This window comes from Planococcus citri, chromosome 3 (genome assembly GCF_950023065.1).
Source record: "Planococcus citri chromosome 3, ihPlaCitr1.1, whole genome shotgun sequence".
In the NCBI taxonomy this organism is placed as follows: domain Eukaryota; kingdom Metazoa; phylum Arthropoda; class Insecta; order Hemiptera; family Pseudococcidae; genus Planococcus; species Planococcus citri.
Genome location: NC_088679.1, coordinates 52,284,896 through 52,300,934, shown reverse-complemented (window position 1 = coordinate 52,300,934; position 16,039 = coordinate 52,284,896). Strand labels below are relative to the sequence as shown.

The following is a 16,039-nucleotide window of genomic DNA, read 5'->3' as shown; positions in this document are numbered from 1 at the left end:
GGATGAGAAAGAAATTTCGATGTTTGTTTCCCAAGTTTTGATGAGATACAAACTTTTGGACATACTTAACCAAAATCTCTAAGGATGTGTCGCTCCTAATTGTAAGCTCAATTAATCGATAAAACGAGTCATTAAAGTGTATTTACTTGAGATACGAATTTAATTCTGGTGAAATCCTTTCGACACCCTTGTCAAATTATTCCATCTAACCTAAGACGAATATTTTTTTCTGATCACCTGTTGCATTTCTTGTAATCTATGTTTATAGTTTTTTTTTTTAAGTGAAAAAAATGAGAAATTGTAACTTTTTTGTTGAAATTTGGGCATTGAAATTTTAACGGATATCATTCTCACTGCTGGGAAGTTTTCATTTTCAGTTCTGCTTATGGGACGAGGAATAAAATAAGTAAACCTTGAGAACCATTTTTTTTCCATATTTTTACAGTGTCATTCCATTTTCAAAAAATAGGTTCTGCAATATTAAAATTGCAGGAAAAGTCCTGCGTTTGGCTCAAAAATTAATGCATTTTTCATTCAAAATTTAATCAAAATTCAAAAATTTGCTCAGTTTCTGTGCTTTAGATTTGAATTTAAAATCTCCGAATCTTTTCATTTTCCGTCCCCCTCCCAAGGCTGATGTTATTGCGGTGTGAAACTCCTTTTTTATTCTATGCAATCAATTGCATCTTTTAAAAAATTGCCCAAAATCTCATATCAACATAATTTTATTATTCTTCAAAAAAAAAGAAACGAAAAAAAAGAGAAAATATTACTCTCACTCTCGAAAACATTAATCATGATTTGAGAGCTTTTCTCTTTAAGAAATATTTTGCTTTATTTTCTCAGAAATCTCATATTTATGGTCTCAGCCTTCAATATAATTATTTCTTAGATTTCTTCACTTTTAGTCTTTTATATTTACCTATTGAATGTTGGAAACATTTGTCTTTTTCTCCTCAGTTTTTTCATAATACCAGTAACGGACCGGTGGAATTTGGGCCTGTTTTTCACGAAGAATTTCTAAGAGATTTTAAAAAATTACAAGATGAAATATCAAATGTAAGTAAAAAATATCCGAAGTAGACAAGTTTACTTTAGAACGGTTAATAAATGATAAATATCAAATCGAAGAATACTTTTTAGCTTGGCAAACCTGAGGAAGGATTGGAGAAAATATGCTTTTCACCTTTTGCATCTCGAGGAAAAAAACTAAAAACTCCCGGAAAATGTTTAATTCAAAGCGTTATGGGATATTTCAAAGTAATCAAATTTGATCGTCATAAAATGGAGAAAGGATTCAACATCACGTACTTGGATCAAATTTCAAAATGTGTTCAGTAAGTTACAAAATATGCATGGAGAGTGTACCAGGGGTGCGGTGATCCCCCTAGGGTCAATGAGTGGCGCCCCCCTAAACTGGCATCAGTTCCCCCCCCCCCTCATTTGACCCTCTCCTTATTTTTTCAAAATTCAAACTTCAAATTTTCCTATTTTTGGTCTCATTATTACAATTTTTTTCCAAATCAAAAAAAATGTTCAAATGATCAACAATTTTGAGTTTTTATTGCACAAAAATGGCTCTCTGCAATGATCTTGGTTTCCAGTGACATTTTTAATGAAATATCCAACGATGAGATGATTGAAATGGTCGCAGGATCATCGAGTGTGTACAGTCGAATATTGTTTAGAAAATGATTTTTGATTTCAACTTTATTTGCTCATTTTTATTTTCTCTAGTAGGTAATTAATTAGGTATATGTAGTATCTAATACTGATTTTGGTGATTTTTGAACTGTTATTCAAAAAATAAATATTTTTTTGAATTAATCGATTTTTTAGGAAATACGGCGATTATTTTGATTAGGGTGCCGGTGGCACTCCAATTTAGGAGGTTGTTCAAATTTAGGGGGGGGGGCATTTACAACACTATGTCTATGTGGAATGAAAAAAGTTGATCATTTTCCCCTTTTTTAGAAATGTTGAAAAAATAGGGAAATAGTTGTCATTTTTTGGTAGGTATTATAATTGTTTTTTTTTTAAAAATAGTTTTAAAATATAGGGGATAGGGGGGGTCGTGAAGATTAGGGGGGCATCTACCAACTTTTTTTGCTGTGTGCAAGTAAATATTCACAAATTTATATTTTTTAAAAAGGCCCCCCCAAACTCGTCAACGAGGAGTTGCTACTCAAGAAAGTGCCTTCACCGCACCCCTGGAGTGTACCTAGGACCTACCTACATACTACCTATTGATATTGTTTTTAATTGATAAAATCTTAATTCGACAATCTTAATTTTTTTTCTTCTTTAAATTACAGAAACATGTTCCATCCTTATTGCCTCGCTCCTTATGGTGGTCCGGTCGATCCAGCTATTGCTTTCGGAGGAGTTTTATCGAACGGTAAAACTTTGTCGAAATCGTCATCATTTCTAAAAGCCAATGCTCTGATTTTGACCATCTTAATTAATAACCATCAAGAAAATGCGAATTTGACAGCAGCTTTAAAATGGGAAAAATTGTACGAATTTCATTTCGATTTATGAATTAACTGGATTGAAAACAATCGTATAAATAATGCATTTTTTTTTCCGAAACAGGTTTTTGAATTTCATGGAAGATTGGATCAAAAACAATAAATCCGAAAAAATGGAAATTTCATATTTCTCCGAACGTTCAGTTGAAGATGAAATTGATCGAGAATCTCATACCAATGTATTGATAGTGATTTTTAGTTATTTAGCTATGTTTGTCTATGTGGCGTTGATGCTGGGAAATTGCAGATTTAATTCTAAATTCTTGGTTGGTATTTTTAACTTTTTATTATACGCTCTCCCGTTTTCTTAATTGTGGTTTAAAATTTCCTCAGCTGGAAAGTAAAATTGTTTTGGGCTTGAGTGGCGTTGTGATAGTACTTTCTTCTGTGATATCGTCCATAGGATTGAATAGTTTTCTCGGAATTAAAGTCACGTTAATCGCTTTAGAGGTAAAGATGAATTTTTACGAAATATCATTTCAATTTAATGCCTAATTTAACGATTTTTCAAATTGTTTTAAATACTGTAGGTGATACCTTTTTTGGTATTAGCAATTGGAGTTGATAATATATTTATATTAGTTCACGCTTTCGATCGTTATCCTATGGATGAAGATGAGAAATCAGTAGAAAAATATATCGGTAAAATTGTTGGAAATGTTGGACCTTCGATACTATTAGCTGGATTCTCGGAATCTATGTGTTTCTTTTTAGGTGAGCGCAGAATTATTTCTTCGCAACATGGAATTGATTTGAATTTCAGTAGAATAATTCAATTTTTTAATTACAGGTACTTTATCCGATATGCCGTGTGTTAAAGCATTCGCTCTGTACGCCGCAGTTGCTATTTTAATGAATATCATTTTGCAGCTAACTTGTTTTGTTAGTTTACTTTCTTTAGATTATAAACGCAGACAGGTAACATTTTTTTATATTCATTTTTTGTTCTGAGTATTTTAAAAACACATTGTTCAAAGTCTATTTTTCATTTCAGAACAACAAGTTGGATGTGTTTTGTTGCTTCAAAGTGGAAATCGAAAAATTCAAATCAACCGACAGACTGATGAATTTTTTCCGAAATTACTGCACTCCTATTATTATGCATAGGGTTACTCGACCAGTCATTATGATAATCTTCGTATTATGGTTTCTATTGAGTTTAACAGCAATGCCTTACGTCGAATTGGGATTGGATCAGGAGATAGGAATGCCTGGAGATTCTTACCTATTGCCATACTTTAGGGTAAAAATATCTTTATGATTTATTTTCAAAAATGCATGATAAAAGTATTATTCATGTGATTTTTTTTTTCACTTTTTAGGATTTAGGCAAATATTTGGCCGTAGGCCCGCCGGTGTATTTCGTAGTTACCGGTGGTTTAGATTTAACTAATACAAGCGTTCAAAATACACTCTGCAATGGACCGTTTTGTAATATCGATTCAGTTACCAATCAAATATATGCAGCTAGTTTGCAAAGCAATAGGTTCGTTATTCTTTCGTGTTAATTATACCAGTATCTTTCACGTTATACGCAGATGAAATTTTTATTCATTTTTTTCTCCTCAGAACTTTTATTAGTAAATATTCTTCGTCTTGGATCGATGATTTCTTTGATTGGGCGACTATTAGTACGTGTTGTCGAACCTTGGATGGGTCATTCTGTGAACACTCCAGCGCAGGTGGGTAACTACTTCAAAAAAAATTATTCATATGGTAATTATATTTGAAAAAAAATATAAATACTTTATACTTATCTTTTTTTCCTTTTTTTTTCAGAGTGTGATACGTGTAATATTGAAAGAACGAACGACACAAATCGACCAATACCAGCTCATTTCAATAGATATCTTCCTTACTTCCTAGAAGACAATCCTGATGCCGATTGTGCCAAAGCTGGCCACACTGCTTATGGGAATGTAAGCTTTTATTTTATTAGAATTGTAAAATTTTAAAAAGAAAAATTCATCCACAAACACCTAAATTCATGTTTCTGAAAAAGAAAGAAAAAATGAAAAAATTGTTTGAAATTGAAAATTTTCAAATTCTGTCTGCGGAGAAACAAAGTAGAATTTCAAGCTAACCATGATTTCAAAATAATTTGTTGAAATAGGCCAACATTAGGAATAAAAAAATTTTATTCTCTCGCGTCGAGACATATCTATCTACAATTAAATTTTAAAATAAATTAGAATTTGGTTAAAATTTTTTTTTTTTAAATTCATACTTCATCATCTCATTCTTCTGTTCAATTCTTTATAGTAATTATGATATTAATTTCTGTTTTTGATCTTTTCGTTTAGGCTATAAATTACACCGTAATTGGAAGTAATTCTTCGCTAGTTAGATCATTTCATTTTATGGCTTACCATTCAGTGCTGAAAACATCCAAAGATTATTATTCCGCTCTACGAGAAGCTCGAAATTTAGCTGACGGTATTTCACAAACCATTCATTCTCGTATTGAAAACTCTGAACATGTCAGAGTATTCCCTTACAGGTAAAACTTATCAATTAAATATTTTCTCACGAATTGCATTTGATTAAATTTTAATGGTTTTTATCTAATTTGTTTCAGCGTTTTTTATATTTATTACGAACAATATCTGAATATTTGGAAAGATGCTGCAAAAAGCATAGGTATTTCGCTGTTTGCAATTTTTGTGGCTTCATTGTTGTTCACATTTGGAAACGTAATCGCTTCGTTGACCATTTTAATCACGGTAACAATGATAGTCGTTGATCTCATAGGAGCGATGTACTTTTTGAACATTCAGCTCAATGCTGCCTCATTAGTAAATGTCGTAATGGTAATTTTTTCTACTTTTATTGAATATTATTTAAATTATTTTTTAATCTAATTCTGAGATATAATTTTTTAAATGCTTATATTATTTTATTATAGGCGATTGGTATTGCTGTAGAGTTCTGTTGTCACATGGTTCATTCGTTCATAAAATCAAAAGAAAAAAGTCGAGTAACTAAAACTATCGATGCGTTAAATAATGTCGGGTCTTCTGTAAGTGTGAATGATTATCCATCAATTTGTTCTCCATTCGTGTACCTATTCATTTTGTTTTTTCTTTCTGGTGTAGGTATTTTGCGGTATTACGTTGACGAAATTTGTTGGAATTTCGGTTCTTGGATTTTCAATTTCTGCCATATTTAGAATATTCTATTTTCAAATGTATATGGCGATTGTGATGATTGGTGCTTTGCACGGAATAATATTTTTACCGGTTTTGCTCAGCTACTATGGTACGTTTTGATCATTTATTCATTTATTAATTTTGAAAAAATTATTTTAAATAATATTAGATGAACATTTAAATTTTTTGTAACGAATGAGTTTTTTTTTTTAAATTTAAATTTTAATCTTGATGGGCAAAGAGGTAAAAATTAAATGTGATAGGGATTTGCAATAAAGTAGAATATGTAATTGGAAAATTTTCATTGCGAAACAGTAATGGGATTAATGACTACCTATGTGTATTTAACACCAATCTCAAATAACTCCATAATTTAATATTAACAGGGCCTTCGAATTCAGCCCATCCTTTGATTAGAAATGCTGTATCACATCGACACTGAACCTGGTGCAATATTAATATGAATGTGACGTTTTTAACTGTGCCGATTTTTTTAAAATGGATTTTTCGTTACCTTTTAATGTTGTTTGTTGAAATTTATCGATATTTATGCATTAAGTTTACTTTTCTTGTGATTTATGCTGTGCTCTAATTAATAAATAGGTAAGCCGAGAGATTAATTACCTATCTAGTTATTGTACGGAAATCTTTTTTAAATGCAATACGTTTCTTCGACGTAATCTTGTGTTCCTTAATTGAGTATACTTACTTATTATCTTTTACGTTGATATTTTGTTTTTAATACATTTTTTTTACTCGAGTTTTTTTCTCAGTTTTCGCTCATTTTTATTTAACAGGTGCCCTCACCCTCCCCCCCCCACGTTTTCAAACACGATTTCAATTTCAACAAAAATCTTTGAAAAGGTCTTATATTTTTGAGATAAGTAAATCATAAATCACATTACGTATAACAAATTTTTTCCCGAAAATTTAGTTTTAGAATTTTTTTGTTTACAAATTTCAGCCCCAAGGGGGGGGGGGGTTCGCCTCAATCTTCCTCCCTTGCCTACGATACTGAGGTAGAAGATAGGTAATGTTTACGTATTAGGTACAATGTTTTAAATTGACAAGCTTACACATTAAGTAGGTACAAAAATACTGAAAGTATATTTCGTTTCATGTGAACATGTGCTTGTGCATGTGATTCTTATAAACGTTTCAAGGTGTCTTGTATGTTGACGTACTTACACTTAACGTATAAAAATCACGTTTAAAGTAGCAATCCAATCTCAATATTTTTTCTCTCCATTATCTAAATGATTCAGAAAATAATAAAAGAAGTCATTTCGAATGAGAAAAACATGGCAGAGGATAATAATTCATGTCGCAACGCGATCTTAAATGTTTTCGTGTAGATATTTTGGCACTACATCTCAGTTATAGTAAGAGAAAGGTTGTTCAAGTATACGACAGCGACATGTGCTCCAATTCATTTATGGTAAAATTCTCGTACTTGTAGCTCGTAACATATTATGCCAGCTTCCGTCGAGTGACTACGTTAATTTGGAATTTTTTTTTTTGAAATCGTTATGTATGAAATTAATACTTATTTAAAATAGGCTCGTTAATTTGTTCGTAGGTAACTTGAAATTCTTGTAATTGGGTATACGAATTGTTTAACAATGTTGTACAGTGTATACGGAGTTATTTTAAAATTGATGATCTAGTTCAAGTATTTGGCGTAGATGTGTGCATTTTTCATCGGATTAGGTGTTGCGATATTTGTGGTGGGAACTTTCATTTTTGAAATTCTTCGTTCTAAGTGAGAGATTTTTTCGGCATGATTCATGATGCGTTTAGGAAACGAAATACTCCGGTGTTTACGTTTACTCTTGGTTTTTTTCCATGGGTAAATTAGACATTTGATGCCGATCACATCACAATGATAAAATGACAGTTATCCTTTGGTCTGTTTCATTGTAAAATTAATTTGACTAAAAATTGATTATAATTTGTAAATAGTCAATAAATTAAACATTTTTGTGAAAAAAAGAGAAAAAAAGAGAAAAAAATGTAATGAATTCATTTAAGTGGTAAGGACTTAAAACGAGAGACGGAATTATTGGAGAGTATTTTGGAATTTTTTGTAGTACCTACATACGTTTGATCGAAGTACATATGTACTTATTTAGTACTTACTCAACAGAATGCCCGAACCATTGAAGGCCAAAAAATTTACTGCTGAGTTCTTTGATTTAGTTTTGAATTCAAGTTTTTAATTTTACCTATTTTTAGGAATAGTAATCGTAGAAAGTAAAAACATATTTGAATTAATCACTCTATAAGAATACATACTATCGTTCTACATCTTCGTATATGTAGTTTTCACAGTGCGAGTGAATCCCATATTTTTAGACAATGTTTGAAACGGCATTGGCACAGGCGCCAGTGGAATCGAGAACGACACGTGACGAATCTTAAATCTCTGCATTGAGCTCTGAAGTTTGTACGTACCTCTAGGTACTCACCTATCAGTGTATGAGATGGAACTGGAGGAAATTTATACCTACGTGATCCTTGTGCTGCATTTTCAAATTTTTTTAATATTGACATCAGAGCGAGCTTCAAGCTGTGTTTTTGAAAAAATTTCAAATTTTAAGAACGTCTTTTTGCATTGATCATGAAAAATATGAAAAATTTTAAAACTATTTGTTCACAAAACATGAATAATGTAGGTTATTTTTGATGTGCCCCCCTCCATCAACCCTTTCCTCACGATAGACCCTTCGGTATGTGTGACGGGGGAATGTTGAGATTAGATTTTGTACTTCCTATAATAGCAGTTTTTTTTTCAAGGCATTGAAAATAACAAAAATTGAAGTCACATCACCCATTTTTATGCAGTTCTTCGCTAATTTTTAATTTATTTTTCGTGTTGAAGATGAAAATAAATTTTCCAGTTTTGTTTGTAAAAGAAAAATACAGTTGGAATTATAAAATTCATTTTAGTTTAATCTATGTTTACCTACCTTTTAAACAATAACGAGAAAAATGACAAAACAAAAATATCGTTTAATTTTGTTTTTTCGGCTTCGTTTTGGTTTAGGTTTGACAGCTCTGTATGAAGGTTTAAAGTTACAGTTTGGTTTATGTCACCAACGTTATTTTTTTTCTTAATGGACCATAAAAATATAACTTTTTTTGAATTTCGGGAAAAATTCATGAAATTTGATGGTAATCCCTAAAAAATTGAAGTTTTGAAGTTGATAAAATTTCAGAAATGTTTCAATGTTATGTAAGCTTTCATGAATTGAATTTGTACCTATCATCGAGTATTTTGAACCTAATATTTTATTTTTAGTGTTTTTTTTTGTTTTATAAATGTTTTATTTTTGTTCTTTTAAAAGAGTAGGAAACTTTATAATATAAAGTGAGCAATTCTTTCATTTTTTAACAATTTTTAAAATTTTTTTTTTTACGATTTGGATTTTCTGGTGGTTGTTTGAATACTTCTGTTTTTTTATTTGGAGTTATTTTTAAAAAACGACGTCTACTGAATGGAGAATCATTTTTTTTCTCATTGTAAGTGGTTTTTGTACTTACTTACCCATCTACTGTATGTGGGGTAGTTTTTGAAAAACAACATTAACTCCTATAGAGGAAAATGATTACCTAGATCTGATCAAATCCGAACTTTCCATAGATTTTTGAAAACGTTTTTACAATTTTGTGCAATTTTTGTAAATTTTAAAAAAATTATATTGTTTCATCAATTTTTATCAATTTTCTGTAATTTATATGTCGATTTTTGCAATTTTTTTTCTTGTTACTTCATGAAATGATGAAAAACTTTCATTCTGTTTTAATAATAATTATGTGATCGACTTCTGTTATTTCACTTTTCAGACATTTTTTGCGAAATTCTACTTAAATTTCGCAATGTTTTATAAACTCTTGGCCTTTTTCAACTCGTTTTATGCCATTTTAACAAATTCTCATAAAATGTTCTGGCATTGGTGCTTTTTTAAACCAACCCCTCAATTTCGCTGATAGTTGAAAAAACAGTTCTAGCTGAATTCAGCTGGAAGGGATGATATAATTTCTAAAAACAGCGTTTTCATTGCACAAGATGGTTTTACATTGTCGTCATTTCCCGAGAACCTGCTCATGCACCACCCTCGAAACACTGATGGGTAAATTGTATTGATAAAGTATGATTTGATTTTATATCGATGTTTGGATTAGTAATTCTTCCAATAATTTATCTATTGTTCGTTTCTATGAGCAATCCTTGTTTTCTTTACCTATCTCATTGAAGGCCACAATTAACCTCAAACATTTAGGTACATTGTACATTTAAGCCTTAAAATTTGGATAAGAAAATTGTAACAAATCCCAAAACAGTTTTCGAAATGAACCTTTGAATATATTATTTATTTAGGAAATTGAAAAATTGATAATCTAAAAACATTTCCTGCTTCTGTTAATCGCAAATAAATGGCCAAAAACTCCAAAAATCACATGTTATGGTCCTTATAGACAGTCAGTGAGCTAAAAGATGCGACAGATAGGTACAGTATCATTTTCGTTTGATTTGAGAAATAATTTTAATTCGCTAAATTTTCGCAACCCTAAGCTTTGTCTAAAAGCGAATAAAAAATGTTTCTACCATATTATGAAGGTAATCAACCATACAAACTAAAGTTAACTTGAATAAAATCCCTTAATTTTTTCCTGACTCAGAAACACCTTTCACTTCAACTAAAAACAGAATTAATCACGTTCGATGTAAAGTAGTGAATTGTTGGTAGCTAATTGAAAACAAGCTCGCCGTCTTTTTCAACACGGTAGATAGTAAGAAAATTACGAAAAAAATGCAGCTTTCCATCGATAAAATTAGCGCGAGGCGAAGCTACGATCAAAATGTGAGAAAATATTCGAGGATGTTTTTTTTTTCATTTTTCAAAACCACACAGACTAAACGCTATGAAACAACCATGTATGGAGTCTAGAGGGACAGTCGTTTTCATGAAGATGACGTCATGTATGATCGGAGCCAAAAATGTCGACAGCCAAAATACAGATGGCTTCCCATGTAAGGAGGGTTATACTTTTGGGTACAACTGCACCACATCAGTGATAAAGTTAGCTTCTGACATAGTTCTCGCTTTAATTGTTGCTTGCATTTGAGAGCAAACACAAGTCGTGGTTAGTTTTTTAGGTGAGTTATACTACTGTCGTGATTTCAGTCTTTACTTTTACAACTTACAAGTGATTTAAAAAGATTTTCTAAAGTTTTTTTCATTTCGTTTAATAGGTTTTTAAAAGTTAAACAAATCAATTCAAAATGTGTGACGACGATGTAGCAGCTTTGGTTGTCGATAATGGATCCGGAATGTGCAAAGCCGGTTTCGCCGGAGATGATGCACCCCGTGCTGTATTCCCCTCCATCGTCGGTAGACCCCGTCATCAGGTGAGTTTTCATCAATTTTCAATTTTTTCCTACAAATATTTACCTATTTACTTGAAGCTACCTATCTGTGTATTTTTTTAAATCCGTTATAATGATGCAAAGTGCTTTTTTCGTGAAGTTTCTATATGTATAATAAGATATAAGAATATCGCTCGTCAATGGTTTCATTTTTTTTTTCAAATTCGATTGTTTGATCGGTTGAATATGTAGTTATCTCTACCTACTCGTTTCAAAAATAATTCGATTGTTTGAAAGCTCAAATCAACGTTTAGTAAAAAAAAAAAAAAAAAAAAAGTCAAATCATCCCATGAGATAATTTTAAACATTTATTTTTTTTATTTTTTATTTCAAATCTGATTATTAAATTACGTTTGCAAATTTTCTCTTCGAACTGCGAAAAAATCTACGAGTAGGACCACTCGTGGTGATAGAGTTTTGATTACCTATACAATTGTTTGCAAATCAAAGCAGCTAATTTACCAACAACCTTGAGTGTTTTTCCCCTTTTGATAACCTAATTTCAAATAAACTCAAACTCATCCAAGTTACCTAAAAGTCAATTGCCTAATTACAACATTTCATTGACTGAAAATTTGATTACATAATGGGAAATTTACTCGAATATGTAAAGTAACTAATAGACATTCAACTTAAGATTGATAAAAGTTCAAAAACGTACTCAGTAAATACTCTAGAAAAATTCGATAATTTTACAATTTTGATAAACGTACCTATCTATAACATTTTAGGGCATATTTTTGTAATCTACCAAATCAATAAAAATGAAATCAAAAGCGAAAGGAATATTCCAGAAAGATTTGAAGCATTTCTTCTTCAAAATTAAATAATCATATCTGCAATTTTATCATGTTGACTGTAATTTCCACATTAAAATCGCGTTAATTAAGTAACGACGAGATAGGCGATTTGCGTATTCTTTTTTAAAGGCCACTCGAGATTTTGAATTTTAATCTCAAGTATTACTATCTAGTAATTAAATTAACCGTCAGAGGATCACCGCATAATTTGATTGTAACCATATACGGTATATGTTTCGTAGAGTGCATGGCTCAAGTAGGTGGGGGATCTTTACAATTCATAAAACTTCAAAAATAGCCTGGTCTAAAAATAGCAACTTTGAATAAGCCTCTGGAGGTAGGGAGGCTTCACGGCGAATGCATAACATTAAACTCTAATCTTCTTGAAAATAATTCGTATGCGTTCCAATTTTGTATTTTCTACGATAACACAACGTGGCCTATTTGATGTAAGACGCCCACACATCGCGAGAGCTATTTCACAGGAAACATGAAAAGTCATTAAATTGTAATAGATCTTTTTTCCATTCAATTAAATCGGATGATTAATTTTTTTTTTTTTTTTGAAATTTTCTTTGTGGTTACATACTTATTAATTAATTACTCTTATTGGAATATTGTAGCCGGATATTTATTGAAAAAAAAAACTTCTTTTTAATCAAAATTTTCGTAAACCTTGAACTTATTTAATGATTACGAACTTATCGCGTAAGGAGTTCGATAATTTTTTTTCATGTGGGAAATAAACAGCGATAGAATTGTTACATTGATTTGTTGGAAATGATGCATAAAAATTATGATATGATATCAGTTTACGAAAAAGTTTGGAGCTACCGGTAATCAGATCCGGTTTCGGGTGCTGCTGAAAAGTCCGAACTCTGGACTCCTGACTCCTGAGGACATTCGCCATTATTTCACATTCAATTTGATATTTTCTTTCGAAACGTTGATTTTTCTAATCGAATGGAAATCTTTATTATGATAAAATTGCGAATAACGTTAATATTGCGAAATACAAAAAAATCTTGACTTGAAATGAATTCCTGCCTTTGCTACCACCATGTCCACTTTTGACTTGAAAATAATACGATCCCGGATCCTTATGAATTTGGATTTTTTGTGGAACCAATTGTAATTAATGGGGGGGGGGGGTTCAGGGTGTCGAGAGGCGTTGAAAGCCACTCAACAAAGTACACTAAAGCAAAAACAGCTCAAAAAAGTTTGAATTTCGAAAATCCTCTTTTTCAAAGGAATTTCTATAAAAAAATATGAAGGGATTTTAAAATTACATTTCCTGAGAATTATTTTTACTTGAAGGACCTTTTAAACTTGATCGTCAAATTTTTGCTGTCTTTGTTGATTGAATGAAGATTCCAGTGAATAATTCCACAAAAGACATTCCCATGTATCAACTCGAAAGCCGAAACAAAAAATAATCAGGTTTCTACAATCCAACTTTGCTCGATTGTTTTACGAGTTTCTTTTGTTACGTTTTTGACATTTTGGTTTCTAATGTAACTTTTTTTTACATATTTTTTAAAAAAATAAAAAATTTAAAAATCTCGTTTTCTTGACAAAAATTTTGAAAAAAATGTTTGCCAATATAAAATTGTAAAAATGTTGCTTTTTGACAAACATTCTCGCGTTTTTAGCAAAATTAATGCCTCTATTCTTTTCAAAAAAAAATTGTCGAAAAGTCGCGCTTTTTTGCTGGAAAATTGTCAAAAAGTACCTATACTTTTTTCCAATAGTTCCCAAAAAGTCGTACTTTTTACTAAAATTGTCAGTAGGTCTTGCTTTTCGAACAAAAAAATCTTGCTTTTCTAGAAATTGACAAATATGCTAGCAATAAATTAATAGGTTAACTTGATAGGTCCTAGGTAATCAATTTTGAGAAAATTTTGTCGATATGACCTCGATTGAGTTGTTCATAAGTGTGGAAGGGAACAGCTACAAAAATCAAACATGTGTGAAAAAATGAAAAAAATAGACTTAGGTATAGGACCATATTTTGCAATTTTGCTAAAAGACTAAAAAAAAAGTGTAACTTTTTATCAGATGCTACCTACCTGTGTAACTTATCCACCTATTTTAATTGTTATACCTACTTATGAGATATTTCATAGGTATTTTCTTTATAATTAGGTAAATTTATTAATCAATTATGTTGAATACTTACGATGTTTTTTATGACGCGATGGATTAAAACGAAATCTATTTATTTTTCCAGGGTGTCATGGTCGGTATGGGCCAAAAAGACAGCTACGTCGGTGACGAAGCTCAAAGCAAAAGAGGTATCCTCACCTTGAAATACCCCATTGAACACGGTATCATCACCAACTGGGATGATATGGAAAAAATCTGGCATCACACTTTCTACAATGAACTCCGTGTCGCCCCCGAAGAACACCCAATCTTATTGACTGAAGCTCCATTGAACCCAAAAGCTAACCGTGAAAAAATGACCCAAATCATGTTTGAAACCTTCAACACCCCAGCTATGTATGTTGCCATCCAAGCCGTACTTTCCTTGTACGCTTCTGGTCGTACCACTGGTATTGTATTGGACTCTGGTGATGGTGTATCCCACACTGTACCCATCTATGAAGGTAAATTTCCATATTTTTTTTGTCGAGCATGATCAAGTCATGGAAATATCTAGGTACGTTACATACTAAATTAAATGATTCTTCGATTGATTTCAGGTTACGCTTTACCTCATGCCATCCTCCGTTTGGACTTGGCTGGTCGTGACTTGACCGATTACTTGATGAAAATCCTCACCGAACGTGGTTACAGTTTCACCACCACTGGTACGTGTTTTCTCTCCGTATAATAATCTCGTCGAAAATGCGAGAGATATTGACAGAAATTTGCTAAAATTATCGTCGAATTAACCCTATACAGCTGAACGTGAAATCGTACGTGACATCAAGGAAAAACTTTGCTACGTTGCTTTGGACTTCGAACAAGAAATGGCCACCGCTGCTGCTTCCACGTCTTTGGAAAAATCCTACGAATTGCCCGACGGACAAGTCATCACCATCGGTAACGAAAGATTCCGTTGTCCAGAAGCCTTGTTCCAACCTTCCTTCTTGGGTATGGAATCTTGCGGTATCCACGAAACCGTCTACAACTCGATCATGAAATGCGACGTAGATATCAGAAAAGACTTATACGCCAACACCGTACTCTCCGGAGGTAAATATTCGACTCATTCTCGCGTATTCTCAACTACATTACGTATAGGTACTTACTCTCATATTAACAACTTGTTTTTCTAATTTCAATTTTCAGGTACCACCATGTACCCAGGTATTGCCGACAGAATGCAAAAAGAAATCACCGCCTTGGCCCCATCCACCATCAAGATCAAAATCATCGCCCCACCAGAAAGGAAATACTCCGTATGGATCGGTGGTTCCATCTTGGCTTCCCTGTCCACTTTCCAACAGATGTGGATCTCCAAACAAGAATACGACGAATCAGGCCCAGGAATCGTTCACCGCAAATGTTTCTAATTTACTCGATCTGCTCAATGATTACTCGGTACATTGGGATTTTATTTTCATCCGTCCCTTATGTACTATCGTTTTTAAATTCAGCTTTTTAAATTTCTCTTAATTATCGTGACATAAAAGAGCATTTTATTTATTACCTATTTTTAAACCATACTGTACCCATTTTTACCTACGTGGAAGTAAATATTCGTGAACATCTCGTAAAAACAGAAAAAAAAACATCGTGCAATACATTCCACCAAGACTTGACACAGGAAATTTAAAGCAATTCACTCGTTGCCTATTTATTTATGTAATGTGTATGATAAATTATTTAAAATGATGTAATCAGTATAAATAAATCAATTTTGGCGAATTTTTTAATTTTTATTCTGGAGAAAACGGTTGGGATTTTGATCGATGATTCAAAGGAATGAGAATAGAAAATTTTCAATAGGTACCTACGTCAAGTTTAGCTTAGCGTTCTAATCGAATGAAAATGAACGCACTTTTTTCGGGGAAGAAAGTACGTACGTAATTGCTGTCCATAATGTAACAATTTATCAACGATTATTGAACATTGTTGTACAAAAATTGGCAAATGAGTTTCTACCTGATTAACGATATT

General features: G+C 31.9%; 3 protein-coding genes across 5 annotated transcripts in view; 2 read left to right on the top strand and 1 right to left on the bottom strand.

Annotated features, from left to right (window-relative positions):
- Positions 1-6,440, top strand: part of Npc1a (Niemann-Pick type C-1a) — a 47,461-nt gene extending 41,021 nt beyond the window's left edge. For all 3 annotated transcript variants that reach the window (XM_065356642.1, XM_065356643.1, XM_065356641.1), the window contains exons 9-24: positions 961-1,059; positions 1,144-1,337; positions 2,316-2,516; positions 2,596-2,797; positions 2,865-2,981; positions 3,062-3,245; positions 3,322-3,449; positions 3,526-3,774; positions 3,854-4,017; positions 4,101-4,213; positions 4,311-4,450; positions 4,835-5,031; positions 5,110-5,341; positions 5,437-5,550; positions 5,627-5,789; positions 6,067-6,440. In XM_065356642.1, coding sequence (XP_065212714.1) covers positions 961-1,059; positions 1,144-1,337; positions 2,316-2,516; positions 2,596-2,797; positions 2,865-2,981; positions 3,062-3,245; positions 3,322-3,449; positions 3,526-3,774; positions 3,854-4,017; positions 4,101-4,213; positions 4,311-4,450; positions 4,835-5,031; positions 5,110-5,341; positions 5,437-5,550; positions 5,627-5,789; positions 6,067-6,122 — 2,553 coding nt within the window. In that variant the 3' untranslated portion in view covers positions 6,123-6,440. The remainder of the gene's footprint in view (positions 1-960; positions 1,060-1,143; positions 1,338-2,315; positions 2,517-2,595; positions 2,798-2,864; positions 2,982-3,061; positions 3,246-3,321; positions 3,450-3,525; positions 3,775-3,853; positions 4,018-4,100; positions 4,214-4,310; positions 4,451-4,834; positions 5,032-5,109; positions 5,342-5,436; positions 5,551-5,626; positions 5,790-6,066) is intronic.
- The window catches only part of LOC135840225 (FMRFamide receptor-like), a 59,869-nt gene that overhangs the window by 41,459 nt on the left and 2,371 nt on the right, over positions 1-16,039 (bottom strand). The window lies entirely within an intron of this gene.
- LOC135840226 (actin, muscle) lies at positions 10,687-15,787 on the top strand. The gene is made up of 6 exons (XM_065356651.1): positions 10,687-10,841; positions 10,938-11,093; positions 14,142-14,520; positions 14,617-14,724; positions 14,819-15,112; positions 15,209-15,787. The coding sequence occupies exons 2-6, from the start codon at positions 10,968-10,970 to the stop codon at positions 15,430-15,432; spliced, it is 1,131 nt and encodes a 376-aa protein (XP_065212723.1). The 5' UTR covers positions 10,687-10,841; positions 10,938-10,967; the 3' UTR covers positions 15,433-15,787.

What these genes read in the sequence shown, in the direction of transcription:
- LOC135840226 (XM_065356651.1), top strand. Translation starts at nt 10,968, where the DNA reads ATGTGTGACGACGATGTAGCAGCTTTGGTTGTCGATAATGGATCCGGA. An exon ending in CACTGTACCCATCTATGAAG is followed by an intron (nt 14,521 to 14,616) that starts GTAAATTTCCAT and finishes GATTGATTTCAG; the next exon opens with GTTACGCTTTACCTCATGCC. An exon ending in CAACACCGTACTCTCCGGAG is followed by an intron (nt 15,113 to 15,208) that starts GTAAATATTCGA and finishes TTCAATTTTCAG; the next exon opens with GTACCACCATGTACCCAGGT.